General features: G+C 54.8%; 1 protein-coding gene across 1 annotated transcript in view; it reads left to right on the top strand.

The window, feature by feature from the left end:
• The window catches only part of camta1a (calmodulin binding transcription activator 1a), a 90538-nt gene that overhangs the window by 23983 nt on the left and 52138 nt on the right, over window positions 1-14417 (top strand). The window contains exon 3 of the mRNA XM_037246381.1: window positions 6596-6663. Within this exon, the coding sequence (XP_037102276.1) occupies window positions 6596-6663 (68 nt within the window). The remainder of the gene's footprint in view (window positions 1-6595; window positions 6664-14417) is intronic.

Genomic DNA, 14417 nt, shown 5'->3' with positions numbered 1-14417 from the left:
CAGGGGGCTTTCGAGGAAAGTGGCGTTCTCCCCGCACGGAGCAAAAGTGCGACGGCCGCCCTCGGCTTCCTGCCATCTTCAAGCAGAGGCCCGTGTGAGGGGACAGACGGAGACCTCCCTCCAAAGTCAAAGAGCTTTGAATGCGTTTAAATGGCAGTTTCGGTCGGGATGTAACGCTGGGCTAAATTTGCTTTTCAGCCTCCTTAGCACGCCCGCCTCCGTCACTGTCGGGAAAGAAATATCCGAGAGCCTTGTGACCCGGCTCCTTTCTCCGCGTCATTGGCTCGCGCCGACGCTATTCAAATGAGTCCTTTTGTGGCGGCTGGTGTTCTCGCCAGGGTTTGACATTCTTCCGACTATCAATTGAATCCAAATGAATGGTGGCCTCTGGAGCGGCGTACAACGTAGCCAGCCAGCCCGCCCGCCAGCCCGCCAGGCCGCCAGCCAGCCCCCGTTCATCCCCAGTGCATTACTTTGCGCTTATCTATGGCTAATTTATGCCTGTCGGAATTTGAAAAGGCGCGGCCGCCCGGTGGGCGGGCGGGCCCAATGTGCCTGATTTACAAATGCGGCCTGGCCTGGCTTTGAATTCCGCTCGCTTCTTCAAATGAGTGCTAATGGCTGGGAACGCGCTTCATCTCTCTTCCCTGCCCTTGCTCTGAAGAGACAAGGAGCGGAGGATTTACACCGTGGCTGAAACTTAAATATTTTACAAGAAGACGTCTTCCTTGTTCATTGTTATTGATAGAAGCTGCCTGGGGCCATTGTCTTTCAAGCATCCTTCATTAACGGCAAAAGCGGTGGGCTGCCTGCCTTTGTCATAATTCAAGACCGGCTTGAGCGCGGCGGCCTCAATAAAGGGGGGAAACGTCTCAGCAAAGAACTCTAAATCCACTTGCACAAACATACCAGGGCTTGAATCAGGCGGAGGAGACGTGCTCAGTCTGTGGGCGGGCGGGCGGGCGGGCGGCCATGCACCGGGGAGGGATGCCAGTGCCGGCCTGACGAATGGCCGGCACGCCGTGCCGTGACCGATGCCAGGTCCCGCAAAAGGCGCTCAAGTAGCGAGGGACCGTCCCGTGATGGGACGCTGCTCATTCACAACCTCTACTGGGTTGTGATAGAACTGCAGATGGGCGGCTGGGCGGGCGCCTTCCCTCCCTGTAGACTGCACAAGCAATGGGTTTTCACGATTCCAAATATGACCGCTTACCTCTTTTCTCAGAGAAATATCTCGCCATCGGGTCCTTGTAAGTGCGCAGGCTCCTGCTCTCTCCTTGATTTGCTTTCGAGGTGAGAGGAAATGAAGAGTGCAGATCAATAGCAATATTTGTTTGATGTGATGCGGGCGTCTGCATAGCTGGAGTCTGACTGCTTGGCATCAACACAAACGGAGGCTTTTGTGTTAGCTGAAGACGCACGTAGCAGGCATATGCGCTGCTACGTGCGCCATATTTGACTGGTGGGGGAGGGGAGAGGCGCGCCAACTAAGCCTCCCATCTCAGACGGAGAGAAGAAAGAAGAGATGCCGGCCTGAAAGCCGGCTGGCTTCCTTGGCTCCCGTGGACAGGCTGCCGCTTCCGGCGGTCGCGCGACTTGCCTATTAATAGACTATTGAGTGCTATCGATCCTTAGCTCTGCTGACACTTGAGGTACAATGAGCCATCGATCCCAGCGGAGGGCCACGGCTTTCTTCTCGCCCGACTACACTCGTGGCCCGAGAAGCGCAATTTGGGAACTTTTGCAAAGTCCTAATTGCAAAAGCCTTTGAAGGCGGAGACTCTTTGTCACGGGATGGACGAATTGCTTTACGCCAACCGGCTCAAGCCGGATGCGCTCGAGACGAGACGAGAAAGCCTCTGAAACGATGCGATAAAATTACATTTGAATGGAAGGGATAACGAGGAAAGGGATGGGTGGCCATATCGATAACTCCTCTAATGGTCAATTAGCGCATGCTCTCCGCCTCTCGTGTGCTGGATTTAGTGTGGTGGATAAGGTGCTACCTGTTTAGCGGAGGCTTACTTGTCACCAAAGGAGGGCCCGCCTCAAACGGCCAAATTAAAAGCTGAATAATAGATGAGAGAGAAGAGGAGACAGCTGTAATTTCCACACAGAGGAAGATGCCACAGACAAGAGGAGACTTGCGTCCTGTCTTGCTGTGAGGCCAGGGTTAGGGTTAGGGTTAGGGTTGGCCTCGCCTCGCCTCGCCTCGCCTCGCCTCACAGCAGGATGGAAGGGGCTGGTTGGGAAGCTCAGTCGGAAGGCACAGACTCCTTCCTTTGGCTCTCAGTTCTGCCTCCGCACCTGGTCTGGTCTGGCCCACTACACTCAGGCAGGCGGGCAGGCAGACAGGCAGCATTCCCTCTTGTGACACAACGCGTGCTCACCATGTCATTTTGATGTATTGGAAAGAAGGACCAAACAGCCTCCAAATTGTGTGTGTGTGTGTGTGTGTGTGTGTGTGTGTGCGTGTGTGTTTGTATGTGAGATAGGCACATGCCAAGACTCGCTGGCCGGCCGCATGCCTGTCAGTTTCTCTTTCTGTCAGCCTTTCTCGGTCAGACCGCGGCCTCGCACAATCAAATGTAGCCATCTCCGTGCTAATGGCCGGCTGTCCGTCAAACGCACACACACACACACACACACACGCGCACACACACACACACACACACACACACACACACACACACACACACACACACACACACACACACACACATCCGGTCAACAAAGTGGCGAGGGAGATGCCACGGCGGGCTGATTTCAGCGTCGGTCCCACTAATGGTGGTAATTCATTGACGAGTGGGGTCAAATGGAAGATATCCCAGCATGTCTCAATCCGCACACAAGCCGGGCGGCGGCGCCGTCAGTTGTTTTCTCATTGCGCAGTGCAGCGCGTTCCCCCGGCCGGCGCTCTTCTGCGCAAGACCTTGGGATGAATGTTAACCACGTTTAATAAGCCGAGAGGTGAGATGGATTGGATGAAAGGCTTAGCGCCAATCCCGGCTGGGGAGAAAAGCAAACGTACACAAAACTACTACGCTTGGTGTCGGTAGAGCGGCTACTCAGATGGACTCGCCACGCTACGGCAACTCCAGCCGGACCAACCCCAACAAATGACACTTGAGCCTCATAGTGTACAGTCTGGGAGGATTGCAAATAGGAGTTCCGTTCTTTCTGTTGACATTGTGATTTCGGCTGGCCGGCCGATCGGCCGGCCGGCGCTCACGTTGGCTCCGAATGAGACGCCGTGGTCTCATTCATCGTCGACAGCTTACTTGTTTATTTATTTATGGATTTGTTTGCTCAATTTGCCAAAAGAATTTCCCCGTAAACGCAAGCTCGTCTCTTTGAATCATGACCAGGTTGAGGAATGTGCCCGCCGCTAGCGGCAGAATGGCGGCTTGCAAAGGGGAAGCGGCTCCGATTGATTGGGGGTCTGGTTTCTCCTCAAACGTCAACAGGGAAAAGGAAAGCTCAAATAGGTACGAAAGGCGCCTTTTCTCTCTTGCGATAACGGCAAATTCACCGGCTCCCTGTCAAGTCGTGCCTCTGGCCCTTTGTTCGACTCCGACACGGCGGCCGAGACGAGACACCTTTGTTCCGGCCGGCCCATTCAATGGGGAATAACATTGAAGCGGCTTGACAATTAATAGCCGTGCGCCGTCTTTAATTAAGAGCGTGGAGCCAGATAAACGGAGGAGCGCCACACCGCACACAAAGGAGGTGTCCCCCCCCTTGCCGCCCCGGACAAACGTTCACCTCGCCGTCTTTGGTCTCCGTGCGCGTGAGTGAAGGTCTTCTGGCGGAGCAAGAAAAGCTAGCCGTCGTTCACCAAAGGACGGCAGTCAAATGTGAGACGTGATGGAATTCCAGAGGCCGGGCAGAAGAGTTAACAGAGCGGGCAGAGAATGCTTTCATCAAGTGCGGGCCGTCCCTTTGGATGCTAAGGATAGGGCAGCGCTCATCGGGGACGGACGGCGGTGTTTCGGGCCTCTTCTCAAGCCTCGGTCGGTCGGCCTCAAAAGAGCCGAAGCGCAGCCTGTTCTTTTGGATTTGCATTTCCTCTTCTGACTGGCTCTGCTCGGGTCTCTCCGCATTCTTGCTCTGAACGTTGTGCCCGCACTGCGTCCGATGAGGAGATGTGCTCCAACGATTCCAAAGGCCAGAGTGAGGCACCTTTCTTGAAGAATAATATAACATATGTGCGTTGATTCAAAGAGAAGCGCCAACTGATTCAGCTCGCATTGAACCCACGCAGACTTTTCAATGGCCACCTTCATGCTTCTCCGGCTTGAAATGCATTCATCACTGTCAGAGAGAGCGGTACCCCAAAAGGAGCCATGGCTTTTTGCTTCCCTTGTCTCTCTGTCTCTGTCTCTCTCTGCCCTCCTCCATCCCTCTTTCCTGTCTTTTTGCTGCTCTGCTCTGGCTCTGGCTCTGGCTCTGGCTCTGGCTCTGGCTCTGGCTCTGGCTCTGGTTGCATTTGCACTTGTAATCCGGTGGTGGCGGCGGCGGCGGCACGTTGGCGCTTCAGCATCCGCCCACTAGTGGCTTTGTTGGTGGCGGCGGCAGGTTGGTGCTTCAGCATCCGCCCACTAGTGGCTTTGTTGGTGGCCCTGGGCTCCCTTGCAGGAAGTATCGCATGGCATGTCGCAGTAAAAGCTGGCTGGCTCACCGGGGAGCTTTCCTCTCCTCTCTTCTCTCTCTGACTCTGGTCTCTCTCTTGCCGCTTTCAAGGTCAACGCTTTGACTCGGCATTCCCCAGACTCCACCGCAAGGCGGGCCGCGGGCAGTCTCCTCTTTTCTCACCCCATTTTACTGGTCTCGTCTTTCCCATAGTCGTTTCATTGGGCCGATGGTCCAAAGGCCATTGACGGCCGACGGCTCGACTTTGATGCGGCGGCGGCAGTGTGGAGAAGCGCGCCGCCACCGCTGCCGCCGCCGCGGCGCCCAGGGCAAGCGTGTTTTCTCAACCCGAACGCACGCTCGCCTCTCCTTATGCCGCCCGTGCAAACGTTGCAGCTGTTTAATGGCTGCGCGTGTGTTGTTGTTTGTTTCCCGGCCAAAAGATGATTCCACGGTTACGCTGGGTCGGTCGGGGGCTAGGCGTTATCCCCGGCATCTGTTCCGATTGTTTAGCCTCTGTATCTTTGATAGGAGCCCACGCTCCAGCCAGGAATGCGGATATGGATTTTTAAGAGAGGAGTGATGGAGCAGGGCTGAGTGCTAACAGGCTCTGCGGTCGGTCAGATTGTCCCTGCTGAATAGCTTGCATTCATCTAATCACAGTTGTTACAAATGCATGCATAAAAACAACGCCAGCGTGACCCTTTTTCCTAATTGCCGTCCAAACAACAAACACGTTTGCTCGCTCGGCGTGTCACTGCGGTTATTGTTGCGCTTTGCTCAGCCCGAGCAGAGACGGAGACAGAGAGGCCCTGCCCCGTTTGGGGAGCAAGCAAGTAGCGGAAAGCCCGTTTGCGTGCAGCCTGACGTGGGCCGGCGGCGACGTGCTGCATCCGTGAGCGGCGGGAGAAACAAAGGGACGCTTTTTCTGGTCGCTCGCGTCTCACTCGTGGGCACGGCTTGGTCAAGAGTGACAGAGGAGCCTGGCTGCATTGTCCCATTTACAGCCCGAGCCTTTGCTGACAAACAAGGTAACCAATTCATCTTGTGGCACGTCGGAAATTCTTACGGACGGCGGCGGGTCCGTCCTTGTGTCAAGTGCTCTTGGCGGTCCAAGTCGGTGATGAATGTCGTAGCTGAGGAGTGAATTGCCGCCTGTCGCCGGCAATCATTGGCTTGTCAGCCGGCGTGTAATGTGCTTTTATACATGCCCATTAGTTTGGTTGGGGAGAAAATGGTCGGCTGCGCTCCAGTGACACGCATCAAAGTGTTGCCCTGTTCATGCCGGTGGCACACTTCATCCACCGTAGCTCGTTTTTGTCCGAATTTGGGTTTGATTACCAAGCCGTACGTAAATAGTTTGGAAATCTGTTCGAAAATGCTCAAATGTTCAATGCTATTTCACTGTCTTTGAAAAGAGGGACTGGAAACAAACGTGTCTCGACATTCTAAAAAGCAAAGACAATTTGCGGGCTACGTAAATGACGCGGCGGACGGGACCTGGCCCCCGGGCCCCGGGTTTGACACCTGCGGTCTCTGGCGTGGCATTGTGTGACTCCCAAGGCTACGCAGGCCTCGCACACTACACACGACTGTCGCATCCTTTCGATTCTGAGGTTGGACCCACCGTACGAGAACCCGCTAAGACACACGCGTCCATCTTTGGCTGAGCACCTTTGTGTGCCTGTGCAAAGCTTTGGGAACAAAGACGGTCCCCCGAGTCGTTGTGACCTTAACCGCCGGAGCTCCCTTGGAATCTCCCGGGGAATCTCCCGGGGAATCTCCCGGGGAATCTCCCGGGGAATCTCCCGGGGAATCTCCCGGGGAATCCCAACAAAGCGCTTTGAACGTGTTACAAACAGCAGAGAAGGCCTTGCGTGCCAGCCTCACAGCCCTCCTCGTGCCAGCCTCACAGCCCTCCTCGTGCCAGCCTCACAACCCTCCTCTCCACTCTTGTTTGCAGGAGATCGCGGCCTACTTGATAACGTTTGAAAAGCACGAAGAATGGCTCACCACGTCGCCCAGAACAAGGTAAGACAATGACGCCGTACGGCCCAACTCGTTGTCCTCTCATCTTTGCCCTCCTTTACGCGCTGAAACGAAAAGAATGAAAAATCGCCATCTTCGGGCAGGCGGATGGCTGCGTGTGAGCGCGTGTGTAACGTAGCCACGGGGAAGCGTCCTGCACAAAAGCGCTAGCAGTATAACTCTTGACAATTGTCATTTTGCTTGCGACTTACTCCTGCTTTGAACCCTTCGAGGCCTAAGGCTGGCAAAACACGCCACGCCGCCCAAGCCTGAGGGCGAAAAACTCGACTAGTTCTGGAAATTCAACAATTGATATCTCCCGACACATGGGAGGGCTTACGCTCGTGGCTTTCGTTTTTCCAAATGCGTCGGAGGCCGTCCCGGATTGCCATCCATTTTACCGGCTGACGCCTTTCATCCAGATGAGCGGAGGAAAGCAAAGTGACGCGTTCCCGGTGCTATGCTTTGGTGGACCTCACCCAAAACATGCCAACACAAAGCCCAAGGACGTATGTGGAAATACTGCAGCAACACGAGAGGGTGCTGGCGGCGGCGGTGCTGGCGGCGGTGCTGGCGGCGGTACTGGCGGCGGCGGTGCTGGTGGCGGCGGTGCTGGTGGCGGTGCTGGCGGCGGTGCTGTCCGTCACTGGCGTGCGTTGCTCTCTGTTGCTCTCTGTTGCTGCCCGTGCGCTCGCCGCATGGGGGATTCCAACCTCGCCTCACGTCTCAGTGCAGATGCTGCATGAACAGAAAACAGAACGTCAGGAAAGCCCCCAAGTGCGTACATCCGCAAAAAACACACATCCCGTGGCGTGTGGGAGCCATCCCTACGGGGTTGCGCTTGATGTGGATCTCAATAAGGGCGAGTGAGAGAGGCGCTGAAAAGTGTCAAGTGTTTGTCTTTTCCTTCACGGCCGGCCAAGCTTGTCAGCAATGAAAGGGGCTTGATGGGAGCCCATTGACGGCTGGCCGCTCAAGGTCGTCGGCCATAGGTCAAAGGCGGGGCACCTGTCTGTCGCCTTTGCAATCGCTGGCACACATCTGGCGGCGCCCGCTGCAAGATGCCAACGGCAGGATGACCACCGCGAGCGTGATTCACAGCGTGATTTGCTCTCGTAGTACACGTTCCCTCGAATTGGGGCAGAAAGTGGTTCAAAAAGCGTGCAGCCTTGCTAGCGACCTTGCATTTCCACAAAGGCAGGGCTCGGCATTGTGGCTTTTGCGAAGCCCGTTGCTTCGGTCGAGGCGCCGCAGCACACCTTTGCTCCGTAGCAAGCAATGAATGCATTCACGCAAAAGGACAGTAAGGAGTTTCCTCCCATCTACTCGCTGCCTGCTGGCCACCGGTGACAATGTGCTCATGGTGTGTTGAGCGCTTTGGCCGGCCGAGCGAGAACCAGTGAAACGCTGGAAGAATGCAAATGGAGCCAGCCTGAGAGAGCAAGAGCGAGCGTCTGCCATAAAAGAGACAAACGTCTCCTCGGGGGCTTTTTCACTGGTGTGCGCATGCTGTCAGTTGTAGAAAGTAGCGAGCAGAGGGTGTCACGCAGTGCTCTGGCCCGAGAGCTAATGGACACCCGAGTCTTGTGAAAAGCTTGCTTGTTATCCCCGCCATCCGCAACGGGATAGAGTCTGATGTGGCAGATGGAAAGCCGAAGCTGACCACGTCCGTTGTGTTGCATCTGAATAGGCCGGACCAATTGAGCCACGTTGTTGTCGGATTTTTCACCTTCCACTTACGCGCTGTGGCTCATTTGCAAGTTCCAAAGGCACGGCCGTGCACTCGCAAACATTGTATAGTGAAAGAATGAAACAATGGGGCCCCCCGGTCCATGGACCGGCCGGCCAGGGGTGGCGGCGTGACGCTGAACCTCGCCGCCCCCGCGTCCCTGCGCAATCGCCCTTTCTCCCCCGACAAGAACAGCAACGGCGCCACTCCAAAATGAACAGCGGGTCCCTCCGGACAGCTTGCAAAGACAAGGCTTTTATTAAAACATACAGCAGCTCTGCTGGCTGCCACCCTGGAGGCGCTCCGGCAAAGCTGAGAGCCAGCAAGCGCTCTTTGCGCAAGCCCGACGGAGCACGACGATGCCTTTGTAAACACGTTCGATCAGATGACTTCCAAAAAAAAAAAAAGGAAGCAGCCCGTCCGTCCACTTCTCCAATTCTTTACAATGGGCGGGCGGCCAGCCACGCGCCAACGACAAATGGCGGCGCTGACCCTTTGCACCAGCACGGCGCCCGGAAGCGTGGCTGGTTTTGCGGCTTAAACAGCCGTCCGCCGCCGCAACCTTTGCCCCTCAGCACCGATTGAGCCGAAGGAGGCAACGGTGTCATTCTCGCTCGGCCCTGACGGAAAGAAACAATCGACTCGGGTGCTTCATTGTGGGGCCTCTGGTTGATCCTCGCTCTTCATTCCCTCCAAGTTGGCCTTGAGCGAGTGCAGATTTGTGTTGGAGAGCGAGCGAGCACGTTGCACGTTAGCACCTTGACCACTTCAACTGCTGGAGAAGGAAGTTGGGCGCAATCTATTCATTGATCAATTCAAAGAAAAGGCGAGCGATTCATAATTCAAAGCTTTTCTCTTTGTATGTGCGCAAGTTGGACTCCTTTCAGATGGGATCATGAATAGTGATAACGTCCTTGAAATGCAGCCATCCGTTTCATTGAGAGGGATTGCCTCTCTCTCATTGTTTGCAATTCAAAGCATGACATTTCATTTCTGCCATGGACGCGCGCTCCCGCCGACAGCTTCTTCTTTGATTCTTGCACGTCCGAGCGAGGCAAATCAAAGTGAAAAAGCACAGGCGTGTTCAGACTTGGCTTTTCTCCTCGCACGCTAAGGCCGCCCGCCCACCCGCCCGACCGCCCGCCCGCCCGCCCGCCCGCCCGCCCGCCCGCCCGCCGCGTGAAGCGCACGCCAACGCCGTCAAGTTGGATCGGCGACCGCGGGGCCGTCAGATTTCCCCCTCGGTTTCAGTTAGCCCTTCCGGAGCGGCTGAACGTTCCTCTCGGAGCTGGAGCCCGAGGTTCGGATGCTCCGAGGCTTTGGGCCCGGCGACTCCCTCCCTCCGTCCGTCCCCGACGCGCGTGCGGCAAACAAACGATGGCACAGGAGAAGATGGAGAGGTCAGAGAAGATGCTTGGGGGTCCCCTGGCAAGCAGAAAGTGTCTCGAAGCAGGAAGCTTGCTTTTCCAGGGGAAATACATGCTTGTTGGCTTCTTGGCTGCGTTTCCAAAGCGCCAGCAACTCCGCCACGTGTTGGATTTGCCAAACAAAGCGGGCGACTTTGCGCTGGGGTGACTGCCTTAATGGCTGAGCAGACTGCAAATCCCCCCCCCCCCCCCCCTCCGCAAGGCTTGCTGCCTTTCACACTGGGGTTATGATGAGTTGAAAGCACTTAAAAGCTTTTGGCCATTTTGAGGGTCCAGAGGCGCAGGGAGCCATCACGCCCCGCTTTTAGAGGAAGTAAAATCCCACATGTCCACCGCACTTGAATATTTGCAAGTGCTGCTTGTTCTCCCGTATGCACGTTTTGACTTAGAATACGCTCCCTCCCGCTATTCAAATGAGTCTCTTCTAGGGTCACACATGGACTGACTGTCAGCGCGTCTTGTGGAGGAAGCAAACTGGTAGCAAGAGACCAAGAGAGCCGTGCCCTTGCGGACGTCCTTGGCACTCGCCCTGAAATGAATTTCTCTCAAAAGCTCCCATTCCGAGATGTTGTACTCCCAGCGCTTGGCCCTTTTGGGCCAGGATTTGGGGTGGGAACGTCATCCGTTCCTGGCATCTTTTGAGAGTGAACGGCAGCATTGTGCCTCCGGTGTGTGTGTGTGTGTGTGTCTGTGTGTGCATTTGCTGGCGGATGCATGCATGGTGTGCCAGGAGCAGAGAGATTGCTTTTGATTTAATGGCCATTGTGCTTGACTTTGCGTGTAGTGGGGTGTCCTTCCTTCTCTCCCTCCCCTCCCCTCCCCTCCCCTGGATGCTCTCAATCCAACAGTACGTTTTATGAAGTGCGGTCGACCGTGTTTCACACTGGAGAGTGAGGCCATTGTTGGCTTGCGTATACGCATAGACGGCTTCTTTGCTTTTTTTCTCCCTTCTGAGGAGCCCTTGACCAAAGTCTTTTCAGGTTGTGCCTGCGTGTGCATGTGCGTTGTCTGGAATTCTTTGTCCAATTTGTTATTTACTGCTCGTGTTGCTATGGCAACCCCAGCTTGCATTAAATGCCCGTGTCTCTATTGCACGCAATGAGTCAGCTGACCCCCCCCCCCACACACACACACCATCCATGCATCTAGCAACAAATGCGCATCCACAAGAGTGACAAATAGCAATCCTGCCATACTATCAAAAGAGTGGAGGCAAATGCCAGGAAGGGACGACGTTCACGCACGCAAGCGCTGGGAAGCCCTTCTGCGCTCTCGTTCATTCATTGTTGAAATCTTCGTTTATTTTGCCCCATCTCATGTGTAAGTCGTTACGATGACTCGGCTCTTTTTGAAATCTACGTGAAAGGCAGCAAAAGAAATAGGTAAGCAAAATGAATGGAAAGCCAATGCACATCTTAGGCTCGTGCACTCTGCAGATGAGCAATCCATGAGTTGGACCTCCGCCAGATGACCTTGGAGTTCTCTTTGGGTGTGATGACTTAGTTTGCTGTCATTGTGATGACGTTCAATCACTCAAACATCAGGCCGGATAGCAGCGATGGCTTTGGTGCGTAGGGCGACGTGGTCGCCGGTGATCCCCGGTGATCCCCGGTGATCCCCGGTGATCTCCGCTGATCTCCGCTGATCTCCGCTGATCTCCGCTGATCCCCGCTTCCGTCATGAATTTGCTTGACGATTGCCAGGCGCGGTGGCAGAAAATGCCAACGCGCGGCTAATGTTGTCATCGTGCAGTCGGCTGAGCGTTTACGTCTCGGCGGCGACGCGGGCAACGAGAGGATACCTACCGTATGCGTTCTCACACTTCCCCCCCTGGTCGGCGCCAAGCGAGCTGCTAGTCTTCAGCTGGGCGTCTGGCTCGTGCATGTGACGACAGCGAGAGTTTCTGATCACCTTTCTTCTTGAAGCTCAAACAAATGGGAAACAATGCTTCCTTTCAAGGACAGAGTCAGGCTGCCACCCTGGACTTGACTCCAGAAGAACCTCCCTCACGTTTTCCAGACAAAGGCGCCAATTTGTGGCTAAAAAGCAAAGTATATAAATGAGCGGCGTTCTGCTCGGTGCGATTCAATTGAACGTGCTTGTAATGATAAATGATTTTGCTTATGAGTCTAAAGTGGACCCGAGTGCAGTGGGAGCGGCAGGACTGTTGAACAATTGCTGCCGTCTCCCAGGGCTGTGGCCATTAGTCAATAAATTAGAAAGTAATTAGTTTCTGCTTCTGTGGCTCTATTTGAAGCTCCGCGCACAGGTGTAATGAGAATTTATTGGGGCTGTTGATCCGGAGGAGAAAAGAAAAGAAAAGTCCAGGATTTGTACGAGCGAGCGCCGCCGGCGACAGGCAGCCAGCCGGGCAGCCGGCCACACTTAGTAGTTATGATGATGAGATTTGCTTTCTTTGCACCACCAATTAGCCAATAGCGCGCGCACTTTTTGCCTGACAATGACTGCAATTACAAGATACATAGTAGTTTGATTTCAAACGGTGTCAGCTTGACAACAAAGAAGACAGACGGACGGACGGACAGCAAGCATCCGTTTTGTCCATTTTCTGCCAGCCAGCGGTCAACTCATCCACATGCAGCGAGCGAACGAGCGAGCGAGCGAGCGAGCGCACTCTTTTTGTTTTTCCTCTCAGTCGGGAGCGTGTCACGGTTGCCTTTTCCCTTTGGCCGCTCGGTCAGGCCGCGGTATCCAAGCTGTTTGCCCCGACGTAAGGCCAACAAGAAAGAGAGGGCTCGGGGATTGGGCCAAAGCCAGCGCCGCCGCCATGTCAATGACCGGCGTGGAAGACATGGGGGAGTGGCGAGCAGATGAGAAAACAACCTGACGGAAGGAGGGAGACACAGGAAGAGCAGCAAGGGCGTGGAACGGAAGAGGAGACTGAACGGACGGACGGACAGATGGACGGACGGATGGATGGATGAGGCCAGCAAGGCAGATGGGTTAGCCAATTAGAATAAAATTAGCGGGACCTTGGCAAAGGCCAGGGCGCGCAGGCAAGCCAGAAGAGAGAGAGGAGGGCGAGTAGAGGAAGAATATCCTGGTGATTAAAAGCAGCAAATGATTAGTGGTGTGTAAGGCAGAGGAGAGAGAGTGAGAGAGAGAAAGCCAGCCAGGGTCACCTGAGCCTGCGGGGAGAGTAATGAGAGCAAGCCTCCCTCCTGCTCTCCCTCTCTCCCTCTCTCCCTCTCCTCCTCCACCGTCACCAGCCTGCTCTCGCCCGCCTCACACATGACTTTCCCTTGAAAGCGTCCATCCATTCATCCATCCGTCACCTTCTCAAAACCTCCTCTGGGACTTTGTGTGATTGTTAAAAGCGGCTTTGATGACCTCAAGTCCCTTCTCTTGTGACTCGGCGACAACACCTCGACGTCGCTCGGAATCGATGATAGGCCGATTGCGTTTGGGCGTTTCAAAGTCGAGCTTGCCGTGCCGTGACTCTCTCTCTCTCTCTCTCTCTCTCTCTCTCTCTCTCTCTCTCTGCGGTCGGTGGGTCTCGTTTCTATCGATGGCCTATCGGATCGGGAAGAAATTTGCCAGCAGTGTCTGCGCTTTCTGATTCGGACGTGTTTTGACCGGACAGATGAATGGAATGGAATGAAATGACGATGGCGTGACACGGCAGTTCTCTCTTTCCTGGCGTAACAATTTGCATGTTGCCACAAGCACAAGCACAAGCACAAGCAGACCCTCTAATGTGCCCTGCAGTGCCTGCAAGGATGAAGGAATGTGCTCTGCTTGCCTTTGATCTCCTCTCAGCTGCCATTTTGTATTTCGTATGTGCACAGAAGTAATCCGCTGATGAACATTGCACGTGATTTGAGTCTAACTTTCATTTGTAATTCATGGCGCTCGTGTCCCAAATGAGCTTTTGCCATTGAGATAATGTGGAAAATGCCGCTGAGACACGCAGCGTTTGCTCGCCCCTCCCTCCCTCCCTCCGCGCTCTGCATTGTTTGTGTTTGAAACATCAGATCCAAGGCACTTTTTGGGTCCAGTTCATTGTCACTGACTGTTGCAAATCAATGACGACAACGTGGTAGGCCCAACGTGGTAGGCCCAACGTGCTCCACCGCGCGCGGCGGGCGAGAACTCCAAAGCTGAGGTCCAAAGCCGAGCATTTGACTGTGAGACAGACATGCAATGTGAGACCACACGTGCAATATTCACGCTTCAATAAGGATTGACGACAACGGCCCTAACCCTCTCGCACTTGAAGGAGCAGCAGAGCAGTTCATTGGTTTCTCCTTGTGGCATCCACCATCAAGAAGGATTGTTTTTGCTTTCTTTCTGCGTCCAACGGTGTAGAATGTACAGAAGACGGCATCCTTTGAACCGTGCGGCTACCACGTCCTTAAATTGGTCCCAGCAGTGATTTTCATTGACTTTGACTTGAGAAAGGCAGTCCTCTGTCCGCTTGTTATTTGTCCAGCCTTCCACATGCTTTTTGTCGCACCGCCGGTCTTTATGCCGTTTGTCGACGTAAGTCGCTTCTTGGTGTCTTTGCAGTTTGTGGCCTGGGAGGGAGGGAGGGAGGGAGGGAGAGCACTGCGCTAGCAACTTTGGAAGAAATGCCCCAA

Source organism: Syngnathus acus, chromosome 2 (assembly GCF_901709675.1).
Source record: "Syngnathus acus chromosome 2, fSynAcu1.2, whole genome shotgun sequence".
NCBI lineage: Eukaryota > Metazoa > Chordata > Actinopteri > Syngnathiformes > Syngnathidae > Syngnathus > Syngnathus acus.
Note: the sequence above shows the minus strand (reverse complement) of the source record. Positions and strands in the feature narration are given on the sequence as shown.